This window comes from Typopeltis vanoorti, chromosome 3 (genome assembly GCF_054136105.1).
Source record: "Typopeltis vanoorti isolate ZY-2024b chromosome 3, IOZ_Tvanoo_1.0, whole genome shotgun sequence".
Lineage (NCBI taxonomy): Eukaryota > Metazoa > Arthropoda > Arachnida > Uropygi > Thelyphonidae > Typopeltis > Typopeltis vanoorti.
In genome coordinates this window covers 41,683,168-41,710,875 of record NC_143551.1, presented here as the reverse complement: position 1 = coordinate 41,710,875, position 27,708 = coordinate 41,683,168, and the positions used below count along the sequence as shown (strand labels likewise).

General features: G+C 36.3%; 1 protein-coding gene across 1 annotated transcript in view; it reads right to left on the bottom strand.

Annotated features, from left to right (window-relative positions):
• Window positions 1-27,708, bottom strand: part of LOC150108079 (dynein axonemal heavy chain 3-like) — a 1,881,116-nt gene that overhangs the window by 1,435,380 nt on the left and 418,028 nt on the right. The window contains exon 21 of the mRNA XM_090415945.1: window positions 21,198-21,306. Within this exon, the coding sequence (XP_090272071.1) occupies window positions 21,198-21,306 (109 nt within the window). The remainder of the gene's footprint in view (window positions 1-21,197; window positions 21,307-27,708) is intronic.

The window sequence follows — 27,708 nt, the reverse complement described above, 5'->3', positions numbered from 1 at the left end:
CACACAGGATCAATTGGAAACAAACAAAAGTAATGCACAGAAGCTTCTACAAGTCAGAGAGGTTGTTCCTGGAATCAACAGAAGCCTTAAAACATACTCCAAACCTTAACAAGTATGGCTGTATAAATCTACCAAAGATTTGGGAGACAATCATCCTAAGACCAAATTAATATTTATTACTTTTATTTTATTTTATTTTTTTCAAACTTTCTAAGACTATTATTTGGACTACTATTTCAAAACTTTGAAATATTTTTTTTAACCTAGATGGCACCCTATTAGGACTTTAGTCTTGTGTTGCATGCTGCAATTACTTATACTAGCCCCACTGTTACACCGGATTGTGGTTGTCTTGCATTTGTAACAAACTTTGTGTTGTGTGCTCTGAAGATGCTGGATATAATACCAGTGAAATATTAGCTTTTAAGTTAATAAATAGTTATTTTCTTATCCATCTGTGTTCATATCAATACCATTAAATCTATTACAACATGTCTGATGAACACATAAGCCTAACCACGTGTGATGAAGCTAAAGATCTTGGCATAATGGTGGATACTCTCTTTTAGAGAAACTTGGGACAAATATGAATGCCATAATATGAATTATTTACATGTAAACACAAGGTAAAGGTAATAATTTATTACAAGGCCATATATTTCAGTCTGAAAATTACAGATAATTTTCAGTGGCAAAAAACAGTTGATAAAAGCTGGAATGCAAACAATGGATTACGAAAGCAACTCCGGTTAGCGTTGCCTTTCAATGCATGAGGCACAAATGGTATTCTTGTAGTGGCTAGACAGGATTATGACTTAGAGGAGTTCAGTCATCATCCCACATCCTGAACCTAAAGGTATTCAAGTTCATGACGTACACAAAGCATGAAATGGCCATGCACTAGCCAACCTTTGTCTACCTTATCAGTAGCAGCCATCAGACTCCGGCACCTTGCTAAAGCCAGTTCAGGGACAGCCATGGATCCAGTCAAACTTGCACCTTTTCTGTATCTTCATTAATTTTCCAAGCACATGATCTTCATTCCCATCTTAACCTATCTTACATACTACCTTAAATCTAACTTAAGCTATTTTATTTCTAGATGCTATATTTATTTTTTTATTTTATTTTATTCTTCATCTTATTTTTTTTCTTTTTTATGTTGAGGACTCATCGAGCCTCCCTTGATGAGTCCTTAACTCCCTGGAGGCCTCAAATAATAATGATCATAATTATGCTATTTTAATATGCAAATGATGACACTCCATAGCAACTCAAACTTTCAATAAATTTGAAAAATTTGAAAAATAATTAGCACCTTAATTTCTTTCTTTCTCTCTATCTCTCTCTCTCTTTCTCTACACACACACACACACACACACACACACGTGACATGCATCAATTAAAAGGTTGTAAACCTATTCTATGTTAATAGCATGAATAGGACAAAGTTTTTAATTTTTGTAATATTTTTATTTTATATTTTGCGAGTCAGGTCTCCAAACAGTGAAGTGAGGCAGTGCTCTCACAACAGCAATCATATTCATCTCCCATGTAAAGATATTCTTAAACATCCAAGGCTACTACAAGATTCGAATCCACAGCCTGCTAGATGGAAAGCAGTTATGCTAATCACTCAGTCACACTTGCTAAAAGATTTAATTCTAACAAGTTGCATAATTTAAATAGTACAAATTACAAATACATAACTTCTAAATTAATTAATCTAGAACCCATTTTAATGCTGTGATGATGTATCCACCTTGTCATGGTGGAAGGTCTTGCATGTCCCTATGATCCAGAGAACTGTGCCAATGGTAACATAACTACCAGTAAGACCTTCCATGCTAGACAGGGATCAGATTAAGAAAGACAGTCTTGTTCCACAGGTTGTGGGTTGTTACCGACTACCCATCCATTATTGTTGGAAGTTTTTTCGCTTGGTTATACAATAAATTAAAGATATCAAGAAATCATATACTTGGTTTAATCCTTTATCCAAGTGTAAGCAAACAAAGTTTGCACCTGAAGTATTTTCAGGACTGGGGCAACTTGTATATAGAAGGTAATGACTTCACATCACTTGCCTTAATATCCCATAATGCAAAGCACATATCCTTAAGGGTATGTATAATGCTAAGCATTATGGGAAGGGTCACTACCCAGACCGGTATCTTTAATACTGGTCTGGGTATTAAATTTATAGTATAACCAAGTGAAAAAACTTCCAACAACTTTCTCTAATTCTGAGCAATTTAATAATGAGGTGTGAGAATTTTTGGCAACTCGTATATGAAAATATGACTTCTGCATTACTTCAACATTAGTATCACCTCTGGGTCTGGCTCTGAATGTTGTAGACCACCCACATTATGCAATATTCACCAGGGAGAGATAAAATTCAGTCTATTCTTGCTATGAGAGGTTTTTAAATAGTTCCATCTTCTTAATTCAATGTGGTCTAGTCAGAGGCAGACAGGGACTAAAAATATTGGTTTCCAGGAGACAAAGGGGGAGGTCCACCCACAACTATAAGGCTATCATTTAATTTTTATAAGAAATAAATAAAATTTTCAAAAAACAAATAAGTGGAAAAAAGGAACAATCAAAATTTTTGCAAAATAAACGTATATTTTTTAGTAATTACAGTGTATATATATATTGCATATTACTGGCAATATACAGTAAATACTAAATGTAAATACAGATTAACATAATTGAATTTTTAAATTTGTATTTTTTTTTAATTTTAAATAAATGGTGGATATTTTTGCATAGTTTGCTTGTACTGAACATTTTGCACATTAACAGGTAGTTCAAAAGCATATTCATGCAGTCCACTATATTAAGAGCAATCATTTCAATTCACTAGATGATTGTGCAAATCTATCAATAATTGCTTTTGCATCCAATTCCTTTTCAATGGATAGCAACATATATGATTCTAAGTTCTTCTCAGACAATGAATTTCTTAGCCTTGTCTTTATGATCTTTAGCTTTGAAATGTCCTCTCACATTGGACTTGAGTAACTGATAGTGTGCAGATGACTTTATCAAGTTCATAAAGGTTATCATATGCCTTGTCATGAAGTCTGTTGGATGCCAGAATTTTTAGTACACACGATGGACAAGTGCTACAAATTTTACACTTGTTGCAACTGAAATCCATATTCTCACCATCATTACATAGCTTTAATATCTTGAAGTTTGAAGCAAAAGAAAACAAATTCCAATATTACTTTGCTGATTTGTGGAGACAGCTTACTAATACCTTCCAATGCTTCATCTTCAAGGCTCCTCTCTGCAATAGTTTTAAACTTTGCTGGGTCCAAGCAGGATAAATCTTTATACAACTTTTTGTGTTGTACAAAGCATGAATCTAGTGACTGACAATGTGGTCTATTATTAGCTTAAACACATTTACTCGAATATCAGCTAGAGAAGCAGAGGAATTTCCTTCATCATCTATAAGCTCATCTGCCATTCTTTTCTTCTTCTTCTTCCTCTGCCTCTTAACTGGCAATGCTGTTCCTGAAGAATCAATTTCCAATGTTTAATTTTCATCCATGTTCAACTGTGAAATCTTGTCATGGCATTTATTTACAAATTCCAATGCCTTGCTGTGAATGTTATCAAATGTTCTTGTCTGTTCCTTCAACTTTGTTGTAGATGAATCTATTAAATTCCATGCAGTAAACATATCTAAACCACTTGACTCTAAATAATTGATAACAGGCTGTAGTTTCAAATATATACAAGTAAATGCTGCCAATATTGTTTCAAACTTTAGAAGACTTTGAAGTAAAACATTTGCTTCTTGTTTTGTTTTTGCATCAAACTTGTCCAAATCATGTGTCATTGATAAGCATGTCAATAGATTTACAAAAGTACCAACAGTAGTATCATCAAAAAATATAGTTGTTGCTGCATTGTATTTTCCTGACCATCTTGTCTCACCAATTAGCTTTAATCATTTCATTTTTTCTTATCCTAGATGTTTTCCAACTTCTATCCATACAGCCATTCCCGTGTATGATGTTTTCACAAAAGTTGCTAAATTCTGGAGCAAATTGAAAAACGAAACTAACTGCAGGCATGCAACATTTTGTTGTTTCAGTTATCACCAAATTCAAGACATGGGCATGGAACCATATATGAACATGTTGATCAGCCACATCAGTAATTTTACTTTGTAAACCATTATACTGGCCATGGTAGCTTGCAGCTCCATCTGTACTATCAGATAAACATTTTTTGGGATCAATTTTAAGATGCTGTAATGTTTCATTCAATAGATCAAAAAGTCCCTGTCCTGTGCCATCATTACTTGGCACAACAAAAAGTAGTCGCTCACAGATAACACCTTTAAACACATACCAAATAATAATGCTAAACTGTAATAAATTTAGTTTAATCCTTTATCCAACCTTGCAATTTACACCACCTTGCTACAGTCCTGAAGATATTTTCAGGTGCAAACTTTGTTTGCTCACACTTGGATAAAGGATTAAACTAAATTTATTATAGTCTAACCAAGTGCAAAATAAACTTCCAACATCTTTCTCTAAATCCAGAGTAATTTAATAATAAGGTGGTACACCGGTTGGCAACTCATATAGGTAAATATGACCTCTCTATTGCTTCTGCCATAGTGTCACCACCTCTGGGTCTGCCTCCCACTGACGTGACCTCAATAAAGGTCAAAACCGGTCTGGGCAGTGGCCCTTCCCTCAATGCACAGCATTATACATATCCACAAGGGCATGTGCTTTGCATGGTGGGAGATACTGACATAAGGAGTGATGAGTGCTTGGTCCACCTTTGCTCTGAGTTGCACCACCTTGCTACAGTCCTGAAGATATTTTCAGATGCAAACTTTGTTTGCATCTGAAACTTGGATAAAGGATTAAACTAAATTTATTATAGTCTAACCAAGCACAAAATAAACTTCCAAAATGCTAAACTGATTGATGGATGAATTATCTTGTGTTGAATCAACTTGAATAGTTTAATATTTTGCTTAAGAAACTTCACGACTAATTCTTTCTTTTATCATATTCTCCATAATTTGGATTAACATGTTAATAGTTGTTTTACTCAAGTATGTAACAAGTCCACCATGGCCTTTACTTTGAGCCTTTCCTTGTTGTTTTCTAATCATTTTATTCTTTGTGTAGACTTGTTTTGTACTGCAGAAATGTGAGCTGCCTTAATGGGGTCATATTTTGCCATCAACTGCACTGTAGCTAAAAAACTGCCATGATTCAGAACCTCATTATCCAGAGTGTAGGCCGATTCATTTCTGTGACCTCGAAAAGGAATGGCTTGCTTGCCTAACATCATTATGATGTCTATAATCCTCATGACAATACTCCTCTGCTTCAACACTTCTTTCTTTTTAATTAGTGAAGATGCAAAAAAATTATCTAAGGTGCCATCATTAACCACACTGATAAATTGCTGAACATTTCTGACGTGTTGTTGATTCGTGTAAAGTCAAGCTCTGGCTAATACACCTGTAGTCACTAAAGCCACATACAAAGGGTTAGTTACAAGTGTTGGGAGACTCAAAGGCCAAGCAGTATTAACAATATAAGTACCTATTTTTTTGTTATATGTTAGCCATTTTCTTGGGACTGAGTCATTCATAATTTTCCTCTCATACAAACGAGCATCAAATGGCAGATCATCAAGTGGCTGAAATGGATGTTCAGAAAAAAACTATTACAGATTTGCTCATGATGGATATTGGAAGATTCCAGCAGTTAAAGTTTCATTTTCTTGTGTAGGTTCATTTATAGGATGTGCTTCAGAAACCAAGTCATTTATGTCTGGTTACAGGGAATCAGATATAAGGTATATCTGATTCCCTGTAACTAGTTGAAGCTATGTGTTCAGATGTTGCAACTACATGTAGTAAAGATACCGAAATAATGAAGCCAGAAGAAGTACTGGGCCTGAGTTGGTGAGTAAATGATGCTATTGTATTTGTCTCTACATTCAAAGTAGCTCTTTGCTGTGCTTGTAACTCACAAGTCATTGCATCATCACCATGAGTATTGTTTCTTGCTTCTTGATTATTTGTTGTGGAACTGTACATTGATGTGGATGGTGGTTGTGGTATTATAAAATCTGTAATAGACCTGCATCACTTGGCTGATTCCTGCCTTTCTGTTTCTTGTCGCTTTTTACGTTTCAGTGATCCAGATTTATGCCTTTTCTTTTCTATGCTGGTAGGAGTAATATCCTGAAATTAAAACTTAATTAAAAATAATCCACGTTGCAAAAATGAACATCTACAATTACAATTACAATGAAAGAATACATCAATGGAAATATGCTTTATAGATGCATATATTATTAACAACAATTTTAACAATCACAGTCATTTTAACTGTAGAGTAAATAAAAGGTATCATTATTTATTGAACTTGCATTATGCATATATATTATTTTGAGACTGCAGCTTAAATATATTTACTATCTAGTATCTAGTATTTTTATACTAATTTTATACAATGAAAGAAAATACATTATATTTAAAGTAAAGGGCATAGTGCCACAGTATATAAAAATTATTAATTAAATACATACTTTTTATAAAACACATAAAACACAGCAAGCATGAGGTGAAGAGCTGATGAAGCACACTCAAACTAAAGCCAACGCAATGAAAAATATTTACTGTCTTTGCAATGTATGCTCAACAGAAAGTTGACTCCAGGTGCACGTCACAATCCCAGGCTGGGATTCCCAGCTAAGCTTCATTGTGCAGTCACAATATTAAAGATCCGAGCCTATATAACGTATGCGTCAGCCTCACATAACCCGATTCAGAATTATTTTTTCAGAGTTGTTTATCATATTCTTAAATATAAAGTATCCTTGAAAAAAAGATTTCATTAAAAATTTTTTTATCAATGTAAATTTTAGTTGCATACAGTAATAATATTGGAACTTCTATTATATTTTCAAGCTACTAAAATGTCGTTAACATTTTTAACATATTTTCTAATGTTTAAGGGGGGGGGGAGCACTTCATCAGGGGCCCACTTGCCATCAGGCTAGCTGACACCCTGGCTAGTCTGCTACTGCTAACAGTCAATTGCAAAGATGACTGGAGAGAAATCCCAGGCAGAGAATGCCAACTCAAGGCATTAAACTCAGATGGGACAAACTACCTGGGTATCAGTCATCCTTGTGCTTTAGTTTCAATTAATCTTTTGGTTGTTCATTTATATGAGATTGGTGAAAAAGGAAAACTGATAGCCTTTGGCTACATGATGATATAAAAGAGCTGTGGCCTTTTCTCTATCTCTCATGCTATCTATCTGTCTTTTCTTTCTATTAATACTATCAGGCTCTATTGCACCACTATACTAACTACTCTAGGTCTATGATGAGCAACCCTTTACTTTTCACCTCAATAAAGGTCGAAACCAGTCTGGGTAGTGACCTTTCCCATAATGCTTAGCATTATACATACCCATAAAGATATTTGCTTTGCATTATGGGACACTAAGGTAAGTGATGTGAAGTCATTAGCTTCTATATAGAAGTTGCCCCAGTCCTGAAAATACTTCAGGTGCAAACTTTGTTTGCTTACACTTGGATAAAGGATTAAACCAAATATATAATTTCTTGGTATCTTTAATTTACCCATCTAATATATAAGAGTCACAAAACCATTAAAAAAATGGATTGTTCAAAATAACAACCAATTGGAACTGACTAATGGACTTCAAGCTGGAACGTGGCATATAAAAACTTTATTTAAACCTCTCTTTAATGTGCTATTGATGACAAGAAATCAGATGGCAGATCATGAAAACTTGTGAAAAAAAAACAATATTCTACAGTGGATCACATAATGACAGACATTAAAATTATGTAAATTTTATGGTACATCATAACATTTTACACACATGTAAAAACTTTCATAGATGATTGACTCTTATATCTATATTTTACAAAAGGAAACTGTGAGCAAGAGGGTGAGGAGTGGTTTCTTTGCATGGAGGGTGGTTGAGCCGTGGAATGCATTTCCTGATAGAGTGGTGAAGGCGAGAACGGTCAATGAGTTTAAGGAGTGGTATGATAGACTTTGTGTTTCTTAGGGGGAACCTCCCCTCGATGAGTCTTGACAGACTTTATGTTCTTAGGAAGGACCTACCTCCCACAATGAGTCTTTTGACTCCATGGAGGCCTGAATAATAATAATAATAATAATATTTTATTTGTTTGATATGATTGTTAATGATTATACACCAAATGAAATAAAAATTATTTGCAATAAATTTTATGAAGAAATAGAAAAAATATGGTTCGTTATTTGAAATTATATAAAATTAGTAGTGAATAACTTCTATGATAAAATAGGAAAAGAAACAAGATGTAGATCAACAATTGACCCAGAGAGTCCACAAGACAGCATTAGTAGTGACAATAGGATTACAGCTATAAAATTATTATTCATTCATCTCAGAGAACTTACAGTTAGTAACAAGCATTTTTCCAGAAGAAATATCCATACACAAACTTGGTTCTCCCCAGGTACAATAGTAAGCAACCAAATGGATTATGTAATAATACGAATATACAAAACATGTATAAGAAATGAAGAGACAATGACAAAAGAGATGATGCAAATACTGATATGTGGTATTAACACGCTTCAAGCTGACAGTTTCTTTTCATTGGAAAAATGATGAAGGAAAGAAAAATACAATTAATATAATATTGAAAAAGTGCAAGGATGTCAACATATTAAGGCAATACACAGAAAAGATAAAGCCGGAAATATACAATATTGAGTTCTTCATATAACTGAAAAAAACAAAATCCAAATGTGCCCAGATCAAAAACATTATTACTTATTGTGTAGAAGAATTTTAAATTCACAAGCAAAAGAATGAAAAACAAAATAGTTAAATAATGAAGAAAGAAATGTAGTATAGTCAGATGAGGTAAAGATGCTACAGGACCAATCATCAGAAAATATCAAGAACTACAGTGGTTCTAAAAAATTTAGCAAGTAAAATACTGTGTTGAGAGAAAGAGGTCTGGCAGAGAAAAATTCTTCAGATTAGCAGGATGCATAAAAGAGGATATAAATTATCAATGAACATTTATTAGGTATTTCATCCCTATGAACATGGCATCGTGAAAATCTGGATTATGAAGAGTATAGTAGAGGAAGGATTGATGGTGAGTGAGCAGGAAGTATATGAGGATTTAAGTAAACTTTAATGTTAATAAGGCAGTAGGAGGTGTTATTATTATTATTATTTGACACCTCCAGGGAGTCCATAGACTCACTGAGGGAGGGCACCTGTTCTACAACTCAGCCTCCACCAAATGACTGCAACTACACCAATGCCATCTACCCAACCACCACCACCATTGGCATTTCCACAATCACAAACATCCATGCCCATAGTGGGATTCCACAGCCTTTTGGCTGGAGAGCGGATACGCTAACCACTCGGCCAGCCAGACTGGCAGTCTATATCACAATATATACAGTTGACAGTACATCACAACATGTCTTGAGGGAATGTACCTTTTTAACATGTGTCGTAGATTGGCCAAGTTCCAAAGGAGTGAAAGAGGGAGGGTGATGTTAATTGATGACAATGACAGAGTTAACTAATGCAGACGATATAGTTGAAGTATTCAATGAGCAGTTCATCACAGTATTTCATCCTTGTGAAGGTGACATCAAGCAAAGTTGGAGTGTAGAAGGCATGAAGAAGGGACTAATAGTGATTGAGCAGAAGGAATATGAAAATTTAAATAAACTTGATGTTAATAAGTGATTTGACAATATATTACCTTGAAGAAATGTTCCAGGGAATAAAAGGAATCCTTGGCACACCTTTAACATAAGTCTTGCAACAAATTCCAAAGAAGTGGAAAGTGGAAAAGATTGTTCTACTTCACAGAGTTGCGGGTGGGGAGGGATAAGACTGAGGATACAAATTATAAGCCAGTCTATGTCTGGCTTGAGGGGGGGGGGTTAAAGAGACTGGTGAGGAGTAGAATTCAGAATGGGTTTGATAATAGCAAACTTCTCTTTAATTATTAGCATGAGCTTGCTAGGGAGGTCACATTTTAGCAATTTGCCTAAGTATAACAAGAAGAAGGAGAGGAATTCACTGGATAAGGGAGATGCATACTTGGATTTTCCAAAAGCCTTTGATAGATTATGACTGTCACACAACAAGCCGGTAAGTAAATTGAAACAGATGGAATTGGATAAGAGGATATAAGATATCGGGTGTAAGATAGGTATCAGCATGTTCAGTATGAAGGAGTGGTATCCCAAAAGAGGACAATCAATAGGAGTGCCACAGGGGCCTGTTTTCGGTACATTATTGTTTAACTTATATTTTAATGATAGTGGGACAGGCTTAACTAGAGATGTGAAGTTATTTGCCAATAATGCAAAACTGGGAAGAACTATGAAGAACAGATCTTGTGGACTTGGAGGAGGATCTTAATAGATTATTTGAGTGGGCAAGTGAGTGGAGCTATCAGTTTAATGCTACAAGGTCTTGCAATTTGGTAGGCAAGGGTGGGATGCAGAGTATACAATTCACAGGGAAATTTTTAAGAGGTGGAAAAGATATAAGATATCTGTGATTGAGGGTGGACAGAGACTTGAAGTTTAGGAGTCACATTGCAAAAATTGTAAGAACATGGCAGTTGCGTAGCACAGTTGGAAAAACGACCGTACATGCACCTTCCATTACAGAAGACTTGGTTCGATCCTCGTCATGATGCAAAGAATTTTTGCCAGCCTGGTTGACCGAGTGGTTAGCATATCCACTCTCCAGCCAAAAGGCTGTGGGCTGAAATTCCACCGTGGGCATCGATGTTTGCTGCGATTGTGATGGGCTGTAAATGGTGGTGGTGGGCTGTAAATGGCGTTGGCATAGATGAAGATGGTAGTGGCAGTTCATTGTAGTTGGAGGATTGAGTGTGCAACGGAGCTGTAGAGTCATGTAAAAATAAAATAACTAATCAGTGTTTTATTTTAGCCAGTCTGTTTGGTTGAGTGGTTAGCGTATCCACTCTCCAGCCAAAAGGCTGCAGGTTCGAATCCCGCCGTGGGCAGGGATGTTTGTGATTATCTATGAAAATAATAGTGGTGATAGTGGACAGTAGATGGCATTGGTGTAGATGAGGCGGTGTGTGGATGAGGTTGAGTGGTGGAGATGGAGAGTTGTAGAGTAGGTGCCCTCCCTCGATGAGTCTTAGGACTCACTGGAGGTGTCAAATAATAATAACAACATTACAATGGATCATGGAAATAATGATGAGACATTGACTTGCAGAAGCAAAGGGATTAAGGTTCCTTTGTATAAGGCTTTGATCAGGCGATGTATGGATTACTGCTTGCAGATTTGAAAACTTGGTTTTCAAGGAAATGAGGAAGAATTGGACATTATTATTATTATTATTATTAAACAAGACCTCATGGAGTCAAAGACTCATCTAGGAGGTCCTTTTATCTCACACACATCTCATCATACCGGGTCTTAAACACATTCAAACTCCCTGCAGACACCACACTCTCAGGCAAGGCATTCCAATCATTCACAACTCTGCACGAAAAAAACCTGCCTCTCACTCCCCTACTCACACCCTCTTTATACAGTTTCCAGGTATGACCTCTGGTTCTCCCCTGATCTCCCACTATTCTCTGTAGAACTTCTCCACCATTGATCCTATAACAACCCCTTACCAACTTGTAGGTCTCTATCATATCTCCCCTCTTCCTTCTCTCCACTAGACTCTGCAAATTACATCTTTTCAATCTTTCCTCATACTCGACATTCCAGAGGTCAGAGACTACCTTAGTCAGTCACCTTTGGACCCTTTCCAACATCTCTTCATCCTTCTGAAAACCAGGTGACCAAATCTGGGCACAATAGTCCATGTGCGGCCTAATCAAAGCCTTATACAATGGAACAAGAATCTCCCTACTTCTACACGTCAGTGTCCTCCCCATCATTCCCAGAAGTCTTTGTGTTATCTTCACAGTTTTGGCGATGTGTCCCCTAAATTTTAGATCCTTATCCACTATCACTCCCAGATCTCTTATTTCCTCTACTTCCAACAATATATTCTCACCAAGCATAAATTCTGCATCCCATCTTTGTTTTCCAAATTCTAAAACCTTACATTTTGCAACATTGAACTCACATCCCCATTTGCTTGCATAATCACTCAATTTATTCAAGTCTTCTTGCAAGGCCACAACATCTCCACTACTCTTTATGGTTCGTCCCAACTTTGCATCATCTGCAAACAACTGAATATCTCCATCCAAATCTTCGCCAATATCATTAATATACAAGTTAAATAGTAATGGCCCTAAAACAGATCCCTGAGGCACTCCACTAGTGACTTTCCTTTTCCTGGATACTGCACCCCCATACACAACTTGTTGATACCTATCAGATAGCCAGTCTCCAATCCAATGCACTAATTTAATATCCAACCCCATCTGCTCTAGTTTGACTGTCAACTTATCATGAGGTACTCTATCAAAAGCTTTTGCAAAATCCAAGTATATTACTGTGTATCCTTCTCCTCTGTCCAAGGAAGCAGTCACTTTATTGTAATAAGTAAGTAGATTACTAAAACACGACCTCCCTTTAGCAAATCCATGCTGTCCATCAAAGATTATACCATTGTTGTCTACCCAACTCTGGATCCTAGTTCTCACAAGCTTCTCCAACAACTTAACCACAACACCTGACACACAGATAGGCCTATAGTTTGATGCTTGAGTTCGATCACCTCCTTTATGAAGTGGCACAATCTTGCCTTCCTTCCACTCTTTAGGGACTTGACCAAGTGCAAGACTCGTATTAAAAAAATATGTCAAGGCAGGTGTCAACTCTCTGGCACATTCCTTCAGAATACGCGGTGATATATTATCAAGTCCCACAGCCTTATTTACATCTAGTTTACTCAACTCCCCAAACACCTCTTGCTCACTTACAGTCAGTCTCTCCACCCCATCATCAACTGCTCTTAATCTCTCCATGAAGTCACATTCACAAGATTGAAAGATCTTTATGAACTGCTCATTAAGCATCTCCACCACACATTCTGCAACAGCTGTCTTTATACCATTTCCTCCAATCAATGTCATCCTTCCATAATCATTCTTTCTTTTGCTGGCTACATATCGAAAGAACTCCCTAGGATTCTTTTTAGCTTCATTAGCTAACTGCTGTTCATACCTCTCTTTAGCTACTCTCACCAACCAAGTCACTCTCCTTGCCTGGTCTTTGTAGAACTCATGAAATTGGTTACTTCCACTTCTCTTATGCTGCCTCCACAATGCCCTTTTTCTCTGTATTGCATGCTTAATCTCTTTATTCATCCATCTCACACCTAACTTATTTAACCTTCTCACCCGTGGTATACATTTAGACATTTCATCCACTAAATATTTTTTGAAAATCCCCCAAGCTGCATTGATCTCTTTTCCAGCTACCTCCTCATTCCATGCTACACCTGCAATCTGTCTCCTGAGCTCTTCATAATCACCCCCCCCCCTTGTAGTTCCACATATACCCTTTTTTCACAGGGGTCCTTGCACTGCTGGCAACCACCCAGGTAATCACCTCATGATCACTTTCACCAATTGGTGGAAGATTTGACACCTCATTTATAATTACATCCTCCGATGAGATGACCAAATCCAAGACCCTTAATCTCCATGTGCCCTCTGTTACATACTGTCTGAGGTAGTTATCCCTCAAAAACTCAAGGAACTCATTTTCTTTACTTCCAGTTGCTATCTCTTCATTTCAGTCTATATTGCCATAATTAAAATCACCCATAATAATCACCCTTTTCTTATTTGCTTGGCTTATTTGACTATACATTTGACTATCACCACCATCCACATTACCAGGTCTATAACAACATCCCACCAAGTATTTGATTCTATTCACCTCTATCTCACACCATACTGCCTCAAAACCACTGGCCCCATTTCTCTCTTGCATCTCTACCTTGTATGGACATAACTCTTTCTCTATCATCAATAGCACTCCCCCTCCCTTTTTACCCCTTCTATCCTCACGAAACACATCATACCTTTCCATCTCTATTCCTGTCAGGATGTCATCCTCATCTAACCATGTCTCACTTATTCCGACAATCTCTGGGTGCACAGACGCAATTAGTGCAACCATTTCATCCGCCTTGTTTCTTATATTTCTAGCATTGGTATACAAACACAACAACTCATTTCTGGATCTACAGCTAGTTCCACTGATACCACTCACTCGATGTGATCTCTCCATGCTGGACTGGGCCCATTTCCTTTTCTGCTTCTTCATTTTAGAACCCTTTGCAATTCCATCTGTTTCCTTTTGATCCCTGATCATCCCATTACTTTCCTGCCTACACATTCTCTCACCTCCTCTTGGAGCATCCACCTTTCTCACGCTGTGTATCCCTGTCCACCCTGAGCCTCGCCGTTTCCCTGCTCCTCTTGCACACCCATTTTCTCATTTTCTATACTCACACCACTCACTTCCACATTCATTTCCACTCCTTCAATCTCTCCTGTCTTACTCTCCTGCTCTTCCACATCACTCCCCTCTCGATCTGATTCATTCTCTCTATTCACTTCTCTACCTTCCAGCAGCAGTCTCTCCAAGCGACTCACACCATAACCACTCAAATGCAGTCCATCGCTCCCATACAGCTCACTTCGTCCCTCAAACTCATTCCACACATTAACAAACTGTACTCCCATCTCCTCACACATTTCAGCCAGAATATCATTCATAATCCTTGCTCTCCGCCTCATTTCACCACAATCATACCTAGGCAACACACTGACCACCCTTCCTGTCACACTATTCTCCTTTATCTTTCCAAGCAGTCTCCTGACATTCATTTTGACATGCTCTTTGTTCTCTCTCAAATCATTCGTACCAATTAATACAATTAACTCTTTTGCTCGTTCCCGCCTCATATTCAATGCCTCAATCACTCTACTCATTTTACCGCCTGGAAAACATACCTTGTGCATTTTATCCTCTAGCACACCTTTAATAATGGAGTCGCCATACAACGCCACTCGCTCATCTTTTGTTATCTCTTTCATGCCATCATGATTTATTTTAATAGTTTTGACCTGAATTCTCTTAATTTCATTCCGCATCCATTTCATTTCTTGCTTCATCCAATCCAATTCACCTTATGAACCTCGCGACACATTCACTCTATCATTAAATCTTTCTAACTTTCTAACTCTCGACCCCCTCTTCTCACTTTCCCTCTCATTCATCCTTCTTTGTTTCCGTACTTTTGGTCCAACATACGTCCAACTTTCACTATCATTCTTCTCACTTTCACTCTCACATATCTTTCTTTGTTTCCGTACTTTCGGACTAACATGCGTCCAACGTTCGCTATCATTCTTCTCACTTTTACTGTCATTCATCTTTCTTTGGTTCAGTACTTTCGTTCCAACATGCGTCCAACTTTCGCCATCAGTCATTCTTTTTTCGCTATCATTCATTCTTTCGATTTTTTTTACTTGCGATTTCTGCACCACGCCATTTCTACTTTCATTCGTTCTCTCAATTTCGTTTCTTTCCGCCTCACTTTCGTCCCTTTTAACATCCGTTACGGTTGTCAAATCGCTCTTTTTCTTTTTTCCTGATTTTTTAACATTTTTTCGCCTGTCTTTCTCGCCATCCTCCTCTTTCAAACGTGCACTCACGACACAATCGGTACCAGCACTTTTTGTCATCAACTTCATATTCGCATTCATCAATTCCTCGTTCAGGTCACATTTTGCACACACCCTTCTTCCATCCGCACTAAACATCCACAAATCATTTATGTAGTCGAAGGAATACATATGACAGACCTCACACTTAACGAACCGACTGAAATCCAAATTAAAATCATGGAATGACAATGCCACCGCCATTTTTTTTTTTTTTCTCTGCAGGTTACTAGGTCTAATATTAACGTTTTCGTATTTAGTTTAAGCAAGGGAAAAAACCCCACACTAATAATATCGGTAGCGTACAACGTTTACAGCCACTCTTACTTAAACAATTACGAATATATACTTAATTATTCCTAGTAAAACTTATCTGAATCAGGAGCTCTTCAAAACACGTTCGTAGCGCTTGACCCACTAGCGCCCCCCCTGACATGGTCAAGAGAAGGTTCAATCTTCAATCTCCCCTTGAATAATTGGAGATGGTCAAGAAAAGGACCATCTCCAATTATTCAAGGGGAGATTGAAGATTCCAACATGCAGAGCCTTATGAATAGAAAAAGAAGAGAGGATATGATTGAGACATATAAGTTGGTGACGAATTGTTATAATATTAATGTGGAGGAGATTTTTCATAAAGTAGACAGAGACACTATCGATCATATACATATAATATGTCAAATAATTGAAAAGACAAATGAATATATCAAAAATCTTTAGGTCTGGCATTCATTGAGTTTGAAAAGGCATTTGATTCAATCTCAATGTTAGATATTTTAGAAGAAAATAAAAACCAAAAGGAATTGAAGGAGCTTATATCGATATACTTAGTCATATATATATAAATTCAACTGCATCTTCAAAATCAGGAACAAATATGAATTTTCCTAAAAAAAAAGGGAGTTAGGCAGGGCAGCCATTGCACCTAAATTATTTACAGCAGCCATTCATTTTAGACAAATTGTGGACTCTACAACTGTGTTATAAATAATTATTTTAATTTCCCTTAAAGGAAAGGATATTTACAGCAGCCTTAGAAGAAATTTTTAAAAATCTGGATTTTAAAAGTAGAGGAATTAATATAAATGGGTAAGAACTAAATCTTACCCAATTAGTGTTCTTTTAGGAAAACTCTGCAGAAAAACATCAATAAATTATTGATGAATTGAATGCAGAAAGTAAAAAAGAAAGGTTTGGATATAAACAAAGACAAAACAAGTCTTTGTTTTGTCTTTGTTGTGTGAAAGTGTTTGACCTGGTAATAGCATCTCAGAATTTGACTGTAATGAATATGACCATGTTACCACCTATTGGTGAGAGTGATCATAAGGTCTTCACCTGGAGGTGGCTAAAGGTGTGGAATTTTCGATTGAGACAGGGTATATGTGGAATTACCATGCTGGCAAGTATGACAAGCTTAGGAGATTGTTTGGATCAGTGCCACGGCATGTACAACTGCAAGGGCTGGACGTCGAGAGAGAATGGGAAGTGGTCAAGGATCATTTACAGGAGGTTATGGCTGATTGTATACCTAGGATCTGAATAGTAAAACAAGTAGGGGTTAAATGGATGAATAACACCATTAAGCTTGAGCTGCAAAAAAAGAAACAACTGTGGAGGGAATTTAAAGAAAGGGGTGACCTGCAGGCACACGAACGGTATAAAGTGCAGGCCAGAAGGGTAATGAGTGTGGTAAAAAAAAGCAAAAGCGGATTATGAAAGGAAACTAGCTATGCAAGCAAAAGAGAATCCCAAACAGTTCTTTCAATATGCTGCAAGCAAAAAAAAACTGTATACGGCAAAATGATTTTAAGGAATGACGATGGTACCAAGGTCACTGAATCAGTCGATATAGTGGAGTTACTGAGCACGCACTTTGCAAAAGTATATCATCCAGGTGGTGACATTGAAAAATAGACTTAAAACGAAGATTGAAATCCATGCATCCGAATTATGGGTGTGTGGTTTGAGGAGGCCTGCAGGTGTTTAGATAACAGATAAGTTGGCGATTGATTCCATCCACAATCAGGCATAGTTGTATTCCATTTTTATGTACCTTAGGAGCACAATATAGTCTTTGTGTTAGTGGATGCATGGATTTCAATCTTTGTTTCAAGTCTATAGACCAGTTCACCATGTGACGTATTAAATCGTTGGTGTCATTGTGGTTCTTTAGTGTTAGGTCTGTGACTAGGACATGGTAGGTTGATGTATCTGACAATAATAATAATAACTCTCTTTATGGAGGATTTTGAAAGTAAAATCTTAACTCAAATAGACCCTAAACCCACAGTATGGTGGAGATACGTGGACGATATCTTTATTGTTTGGAACCACACAAAAAAAGGACCTGTTCGACTTTCTTAACAAAATCAACTCTCTACACCACACAATCAAATTCACTCTAGAACTTGAAAAAGATAACCAGTTATCATTTATGGACACTTTAATTAAGAAGCTTCCGAATGGTGGTATCAACCTCTCAGTTTACCGCAAACCTACCAATACAGGACATTATTTACATTTCATTTTCTGCCACCACATTTCTCAGAAACTTAGTATTGTACACATGTTGAAGAACCGTGCCTCTCTCTCCTTACAACAGATCAACAAGACCTCCAGGAAGAACTATCCCTGATATCCACCAACCTTACCGTGAATGGATTTCCTCGAAGACTCGTCCACAAGATACTTTTCTCTGAACCCCGACAAAGACAACAAGATGATATACGTTATATTTCTACCATCGTCATTCCATACTTAGGGACAGTTTCCAATAAGATTGCTAGACTCCTTAGACCACATAAAATAAGAGTAACCTTTAAACCCACAGAAACGATTAGACAATTCTTAAGATCGCCAAAAGATAGCCATCCTTTCTCCAAATATGCTGGAGTTTATAACATACCCTGCTCGTGCAGCTTGAATTACATCGGCCAAACTTCAAGGAGCCTTGAAATTAGGCAAAAAGAACACATAGGTGACGTCAATAATAACAGAGAAGAAAATTCGGGGTTAGCTTTTCATTTCTCAAGAACAAAGCATACCATAGAGTGGGATAGAAGCACAATTCCTTACGTGGAGGAGGACTTCCGCTCCCGAATTTTTAAGGAGGCCACAACAGTTGCCCGCTTTATACAAAACCTTAACAGGAACCAAGGACTAATCTTGCCTGTGAGCTGGAAGATCCTTATTAGATCCCTCAACTTGACAGAACTGAATTATAGTGCCAGCTATAGAACGTTCCTAAATAACAACAAGCGATATCATGCACGCTCTATGTATTGTACGCACTCTGTTCTTTGTTTAATATAATTGGAATTGGTTGATTATAGTTTGTAACAGTTTTTTACTTTTTAGTGCCTTACATCAGTTATGTACCCTGAAGATGACAACAGCCTTAGTTGGTTAAACTAGTTGGTATAATATAGTTGTTTATTATATGCACTTGATCAACATAATCCCATTAAAAGTCATTCCAGAGCTTTTTGGTCAAGAAAATTAAACGTTTTTTTAATCTTTTGACATTCTTCTTGAACTGTTGGAATTGTGGTCCTTTGGAAATGCTTCTTGGGAAAGGGGGGGGGGGGGGGCTGTTCCACAGAATTTAGGTGAAAGGAATGAAAGATGACTGGGGTGAAAAGTTTGCTGAGTATGAAATCCAACTATAAAGGAATGTTAAGCAACTTCCACATGAATCCTGTAGCTCTGGCAGAGATGGGAAGTGTAATGAATACTAGTTTTACTGAACAATGGTCATGGAAATACCAGGAGAAGAGTTTTTATGTTTGTCAATAGAATCAACTCACTCCACAATAAAATCAAATTTACTCTAGAAGCAGAAAACAAGGAACAACTACACTTCTTGGACATACTAGTTAAAAGACAAGATAACAATTTCAAACTGTCCATTTACAAAAAACCTACGGACACTGGACAATATCTACATTACTCTTCAAACCATCATAGGTCACATAAAAAACAGAGCATCATCCACATGTTGAGAAATCAAGCCAGAAACTTTATCTCTGACGATGAAGAAGTTCAGACAGAACTGTCCCATAACACTATAACACTATCGCAAAATGGTTATCCTCTATAACACTATCGCAAAATGCTTATCCTCGAAACATCATCAACAAATTTCTATACAAAAATAACCAACAAGAAAGAGCAGTCTCCCAGCAAATTTCAACAGCAGTCATCCTCTTTATGGGTTCAATTTCCACCAAAATTGCGAGATTCTTAAAAGCCCATAACATCAGGGTTGTATTTAAATCAACTACTAGCATCAGACAGGTTCTAAGATCTCCTAAGGACAGTGTTCCATTTTATAAATATCCAGGTGTGTATAATATTCCATGCACATGTGATCTTTCCTACATTGGACAAACTTCGAGAAGCCTGGAAATAAGACATAAAGAACATGTTTTGGCGATGTAAATCACAACAGAACGATCACCTCCAGTTTAGCACATCACTTTTCAACTTTGAACCACACTATAGACTGGGATAACAGCTCTATGCCCTATGTAGTTGATGATTACAGACATAGATTATTGAAAGAAGCGGCAGTAGTAATACGTACAGGCAATAACCTAAACAGAAATCAAGGGGCCATACTGAACGATACTTGAAAAAATCTAATTAATTCCCTCAGTTCAACACAACTACAGTATGCGAATAATCATATTATGCGTTTGCATGTAATGCGTGTTCATGTTACTTAGTAGAAAGTCACAATGCATACAGAACAGGTTACCTTAGCTACCTAACAGGTACTAATGTTTTTTGTATTCATTAACCTTTTTTGCATTTATCAATTTTTTGTGCTGTGCAAGCCTTGAAAAAGCTAGTCAGTTACTAGCGAAACCGGTAGGCAATATTGTACGAACATACGTACGAATTAAAAATCTATGGTCAGTTTATCTATAAGTCTTATTATTTTTTAACATTTTAGGACCAAAAATATGTATAATTTAAATGGAAGTATAGAAATGTATTACATTTGAAAGAGAAGTACTGAGAACAATTGTTGGACCATCTTACAACCAAAATACTGGACTGTATATATAGGAACTTCAAAACCTTTCGAAGGCCAAACATTCTATCATTTGTAAAAGAAGTAAGTGGTTCGACCATGTCAAAAATCGACAAGAAAAGTCCTGCAGGAAGACCCTAAGTATAATGAATGATGGATGGATGTGGTAATGAAAAACCTAAGCCAGTGGATGAACACTTTACTCCAGACGCAACCTTTGATAGACACAGATGGAGAAACTGAGAAATGACAGTATTAGATGTAATGATGCATTTTTTTAATACTTGTTGAAGAAACAGAAGAACTTTTAATCTAATCATCCTGATGTGTGTGAACTTGGAAATTAATATTCATTTTTTACATAAGTCATATTTATATTACCTGCTTTGCAATTGCTTTAGCAAAATCTTTGCATGTTTCTGTTTTCCCTGTGCCAGCTGGCCCTTCTGGAGCACCACCCAAATGTAATTTTAGAGCACCAGTCAGTGTCCTAGATTTAAGATATTAAAAAAAAAAAGGCTATCATGTCATTATAACAAAACATAATTATATGCAGTAAATCATAAAATCTGATTCAGATGAAAGTTCTGATAAGATAGCTTGCATGCCAAGTTGACATTTAAGTTTAAATGAATGGGTTTGATATTAGGACAATCTATCTGACAGTCAATTAACAATTTGAGCAGGGTAAGTATAATGGGGTAATTGCCTATCAGATAGACATAAGAGCTTTGTATAGAAAAATAATATCAGGGAAAAGAGGGAAGTTTACAATTGTAGTTCCTCAAGACTTAGTACTAGGACTATTATTATTCAAACCTTTTCATGAATAAGGAAGGTATTAGTCACTTATGAAAGAGAAAATCTGCTGGAGAAGGATAGTAGTAATGGTTACATGTTAAAATTACATGGAATAAAATTACACTGCCAAAATTGTCAAGGAAGAAATTACACAGGGAAGAAATTACATATAGATAAAATACACTAAGAAAAAATTACACAAATTTGAATATTCACACCGAAGTTTTTTACTTCAGTTTTTAAATTTTTATGATGAATTTTATATTTATTTTCAGATAAGAGTTACATTAATTTTGTAATACTTTATAAGTCCTACCTGTTGACTTTAATTCGATTAAAATAATATTGGTATTTTGTTGTCAAATTAAACACAAACTTTCTTAATATTGCAAAAATGACTTTTATTTTAAAAAATGTACACTAAAAATAAAAAACAAACACTAAGTCATATAAGCTATACAATGTAAAAAATCCAATCGTCTATTAGAGTCGTAATTTTGTACAATATTTGAAATATGTTGTTTTAGCGAAATGTACCTACGACGTCCTGGGTTTCGTTGACCAGTTAAAATGCTGCAAATAGTTTGTATGTTGTAAAGATAATTCTTTAACAATGTTATCCAAAAATTTCCAAACAGTTGGATGGGAACACTGAAAGAGTAACTGCAGTCCATAGTGCCATCCTTCGATACAATTTGTAGTTCTAGCTATACAGTTGGCTGCAGAGTGTCTATGGTTCCAAGTAGAAATATTGAATAGAGGTTGTCTATAAGTGCCTATAAGTCCTGAGCTGTGACCTCGAATATATGTACGTTCAAAGTAAAGCAGAACTTGCTCGATTTGTTCATTATATTCATCTAAATTAGAGAACAGATCAGCAACTTCGAAAAATGTTTCTAACACTTCTTCTTCTGGTAAAAGTGCAAGTGATTGTAACATTTTAATGTGTACTGCAAATGACTGATTGGATTCATATAGAGATTTTAGTCCACATTCATTTACATTGCATATAATAGATTGTGATAAGTGGAAAAAGCAGCCACCAATTTCGATGTTTTCAAACACGGTATGGAAAGCATTCGTTGCTGCTGTTTCAAAATCGATCAAACTTTTTCGTGGCAAGCTTGAGGAATTTTCTCCAGTAACATGTTCAGCATCTTCACGTATATTTCTTCCTTTTTCCCCTGGTAGAAGAGCCAGTAGACAAGGAAAAGCAACGACTGAATCATATTGGACATGGATACTGTATAACTGATAATACATTTCTGGAATCACTTTAAATGTACCATCTGCTAGCCAAAAATCATTAACTACAAGTTGATCTAGAAGAGTCTTGTGACCTATTAATATTATACGTTCTGGATCCTCTGCCCCGGAATCATGAATAATCCATTTAGAGTACTTCTCTGGTATTTCAAAATTTTTGTTATCCGGATTTGCAGGAACGTTTCTGATTGTTTTAGCTTTGGATCTATTTAATCACCTATTCATGGAGCTCTTCTTCGGTAGGCACATTTTTAATCCGTCTGATACAGTTACTAAACTGTTAGCTATAATTGCACGAGCCGTTGCACCTGGATTCGACATTTTTCTTTTCATTTGATTTGCAAGTTGATGAGCTTCAGATTCAAAAGTCCTATTAACATGACAGTGTTCTGAAGACTCATGGATAATCTTGTTGTCTCTGGTATGGAGCAGCGATCGACAATGTAAAGTTCTAAACTTTGCACAATGCCGATAAATAGTCAGATAGCAGTTTCACGGTGACGAACAAACTCAAATCCTTTGTAAATTATAATTTGACCACCTTTATTACTAACACCGTACTCAAAATCAGCCATGGGTAAATTAAAAATTAATTTAAAAAAATTAATCACGAAATTTATTACATCGCACGTTATACACTAAGTTGTATTACGAGTCACTAAACTAGAACTGAAGAATGTAAGACAAAAATTTACTTATATACCTTCACCCAAACAATTCTTAGAAATTCTTGAGCAGTTCATGGTGATTAACAATTGTCAATTGGTTTTACCTTAGGAAATTATTCCTCGTAAATCTGAGGTAGGTACTAATTAGGGTAGCTAATCACCACATCATTTTGAGTTTCCAACTCAACCACCTCCTTAATCCCCTTGCACAAATCTGCACTAGTGATTTACCCCCTTGCTGGTTATAAATTTTGTACAATTTTTGATAAATTTTATTTTATGTGTAATTTCTTCCTTGTGTATTTTTTCCTTTTAATTTTTTTCTTAGTGTATTTTTATCTATGTGTAATTTTTTGTTTGTGTAATTTTTTCTTTGTGTAATTTCTTCCCTGTGTAATTTTGTCATCCCTGTGTAATTTCGTCCTTGTGTAAGTTTTGCGGCGCAATTTTATCCCGTGTAATTTTTTCCTATGTAATTTTGTCCTGACACGATTAGTAATAAGCCTAAGGTTGTGGTTCTTCAAAGGCTTGAATGCAGGAAACTAGGGGGAAATGAATGGAGACAGCAGTTTAAAGCATAGCTAAATGTAAAGTTTTTGTAATGTGGAAACTAGAGATAGGAGGATGCACTCTGTTGGTGAAACTGCTGGATAAATGAAGGAGGTAAGAGATCTTGAATAACTATGTATAGAAATCTGAAGATAAGAGAGCATACGGCAAAAGTGATCCAAAGAATTAAGAGGATTATTGCATATTGGATGAAATTCAACCACACTTGGTGTAACATGGGGTTTTTATTTAAGAAAATAAAAAAATACACAAAATACTGCCACTTGCTGTACTGGCAATCCAATGTGAGATGGTGCTCCATCTTGCATGAATATGGTAGACTCAAGACATTTTTGCAGTTGCAGAGCAACAAAGTCACAAAGCATCTCTTGATACCTAACAGCAGAGATGGTATAAGTCACTGGTCCTGTCAGGTAAATTTCTTCAAAAACGTACAGACCAATAATCAACGATGCAGTGAAACCACTGTAACTTTCGGTGAGTAAAGGGGTCTGATGGAATACATGAGGGTTGTTTGCAGCCCAAAAGTGACAACTGTGTGAGTTAACCATTCAGATAAAAATGTGTCTTGTCAGTCCACAAGATCTTTCACAGCCATGCATCATCTACCTCCATTCAAACTAAGCGTGTCAGGGCAAACTGCTGTCCAGTTTCCATGTCACCATGAAGCAAAGATTGAGTATGGGAGATCTTGTAGGGGAAAAACTCAGCATTTGATCCAGGATTTTCCACACACTTGAGTAGGCACGTCCAGTTGCCTTGATATTACCAGAGTACTGATGGACCCTTATGCACTATTCATTCCACATTAGAAGTTGCAACTTCATCAACTTGTTGAGGAATAATCTGTTTGTGCTCTCATACTGCTAAAGATCCACTATTTTCAAATTGTAAAATTATTTTTCTAAGATTTGTTATTGTCACTGGACCTTTTCTCCTATCCTTCAAATGCCAGAATTCTCAAAGTGCAGCATTAGCGTTACTACACTGTTGATAGTAAGGCTTGACTGGCAATGAGTGTTCTGGTAAAGTGAGATCCATAGCACCTCAATCTTATCAGAATGATGCAGGTCCATTTCAGTCTTCCTTACATCCACCAACTTGTCGAAACAGTGAGATTCTGCAGAAACAGTGAGATTCTGCAAATAACACAATTCTAGCACCAATTGTCTGCTGGTGGCAGAATTATGTCCTTTGTTTTTCTCTGTAAATGAAAATTCCATTTTCTAGAGTGTACTTACAACAAGTTTGGTTGAATTTCGTCCAATACATTTTTTGCTACAGAGCTATTTAATTATGGCCACCCTGTACAAGTGGCAAAAAAGGGGTCAGCTTACAAGTAATTAGACCTACATACAGGTCGAAATCTATCTGGTTATACTGTACACACCCAAAAGGATGTGTGCTTTGCATTATAGGATGCAAATTTGAAGTTATTAGCTTCTATATAGAAATAGTCCAGTCGTGAAGAAACTTCATGTGCAAACTTTGTTTACTTACACTCGAATAAAGGATTAAATAAGAATATAATTTCTTTTTTAATATGCCTTTATGCCTTTCCCATAAAGCAAAGCACACATCTTTTCAGGTGTGTATCATGCTATGCATTATGGGAAAGTCTACTCTCCAGAGAGGTTTCGACTTCTATTGAGTTCTCAGCACTTGTCAGCTTACAAGGTGTCACCTTACTCCTTTTCATTATCTGTATATGGGATATGACTTTCATTATTTCAACCTTGGAATTTCTTCTGTGTCTTGCTCCCACTGATGAGACCACAACAAAGGTTGAAACCTGTCTGGATAGTGGCCTTTCCTATAATGCATAGCATTATACACACCCAAAAGGATGTGTTTTTCATTATAGAATACTATGGCAATTAATGTGAAGTCACTACTTTCTATACACAAGTAGCAAAGTTGTGAAGAAACTTCATGTGCAAGCACAAATTAAAGATACCAAGTAATTATAAACTTGGCTTAATCCTTTATCCAAGTGTAAGCAAACAAGTTACGCAAATCCTGAAAATAGTTCAGGCACAAACTTGTTTGCTTATACTTAGATAAAGGATTAAAAAAAGTATATAATTTCTTGATATCTTTCATTTATGGTACAACCAAGTGTAAAAACTTCCAACAATCATCTCTAAACCAGAGTATTTTAATAATAAGGTGTGACAACTTTTGGCAGCTGGTATATGAAAATATGACTACTGCATTACTTCAACCCTGGTATCAATTCTGGGTCAGGCTCTCACTGATGAGACCTCAATAAAGGTCAAAGACATCACAGAAGCTAAAGAAAAGAAATTATATTGTAAACCTCTGCAATTTTTTGGTCTACCTGATACCAAGAAGTTAAAAACGAATTTCTTCAACTATCAACGAAGCAAAGAGGATTTGGACTTCCAGTCTTAAAATTCTGCTATTTAAGCAATACAGCTTCAAAAATCCATAAAATATTGCAAACTAATCACACATGTGCAGACCTTCTACAGTACTACTTGGGTTTTCATCTTCCCCTGTTTGGAGTAAATGATTATAAAGGACCAAAAGCTCTGATTGTTCCTGAATACTACAATGCTCTGTGCTTAACTCTCATCATCATCAAATTCCTGCCATGTACCCTCAAGGGGTGTACAGGATATGATGTACTACATGAAAAACAATTACATCATTACTAACTTCCTATCTACAATTTTCCTCCAGATCAGTCTCTTACTTGTCAAGACCCCAACATTATCAGATCTTATATTTCTATCATCCAAGGCACTTTGTACCGTATCAATCCACCTATATCTTGGTCTTCCTCTGGGTCGTTTTGCTGCCAACCTGGCAGAAAAACACTTGTTTTGCTAATCTTTCCTCGCCCATTCTGTTTAAGTGACCATACCACCTGAGATTAGCTCTGCTAACGTATTCCTGGATGCTGACAATGTCAAGTTCTTTCCTAATATCCTGGTTTTTAATATGATATTGCCATTGATGCCATCTGTTCATGCCTATAATCTTTCTCAGGACTATCATATCTGCGGTCTCTAGTCTTTGGAAAAGTGTTTTACTTCTGACCCAGCTCTCAGATCCATAAGTTAAAACTGGTTTGAACACTGTCTTGTATACAGCTAATTTAGTGTTCTGACTAATTTCTCTCTTATTTCATAAGAATTTATTCAATTGACTTCCCACCATACCAGCTTTGCTGATTCTGTTGTCTATTTCTATATTTAATTTACCATCTTCACTAAAAATCATGCCTAAGTAGCTGAAATGTTTTACTTGTTCCACAGTTTCTCCATTCACAACACAGTTGACATTTTCAATGATTCTGCCTATTTTCATTGTCTTTGTCTTTTTATTGCTGACCTTCATACCATATCAATTACAACAGCTATTCAATTTAGTCAGAGAATCTTGAAGACTTGTAGCGGAATTATATAGAAGTATAACATCATCTGCATAAAGCAAAGAGCTGACATTAACATCTCCAATTTTGATATCATGTTTGATACCACTTTCCTTCATAATGTGATCCATATAGATAATGAATAACACAGGAGATAATGTACATCCTTGTCTCACACCAGACTTAA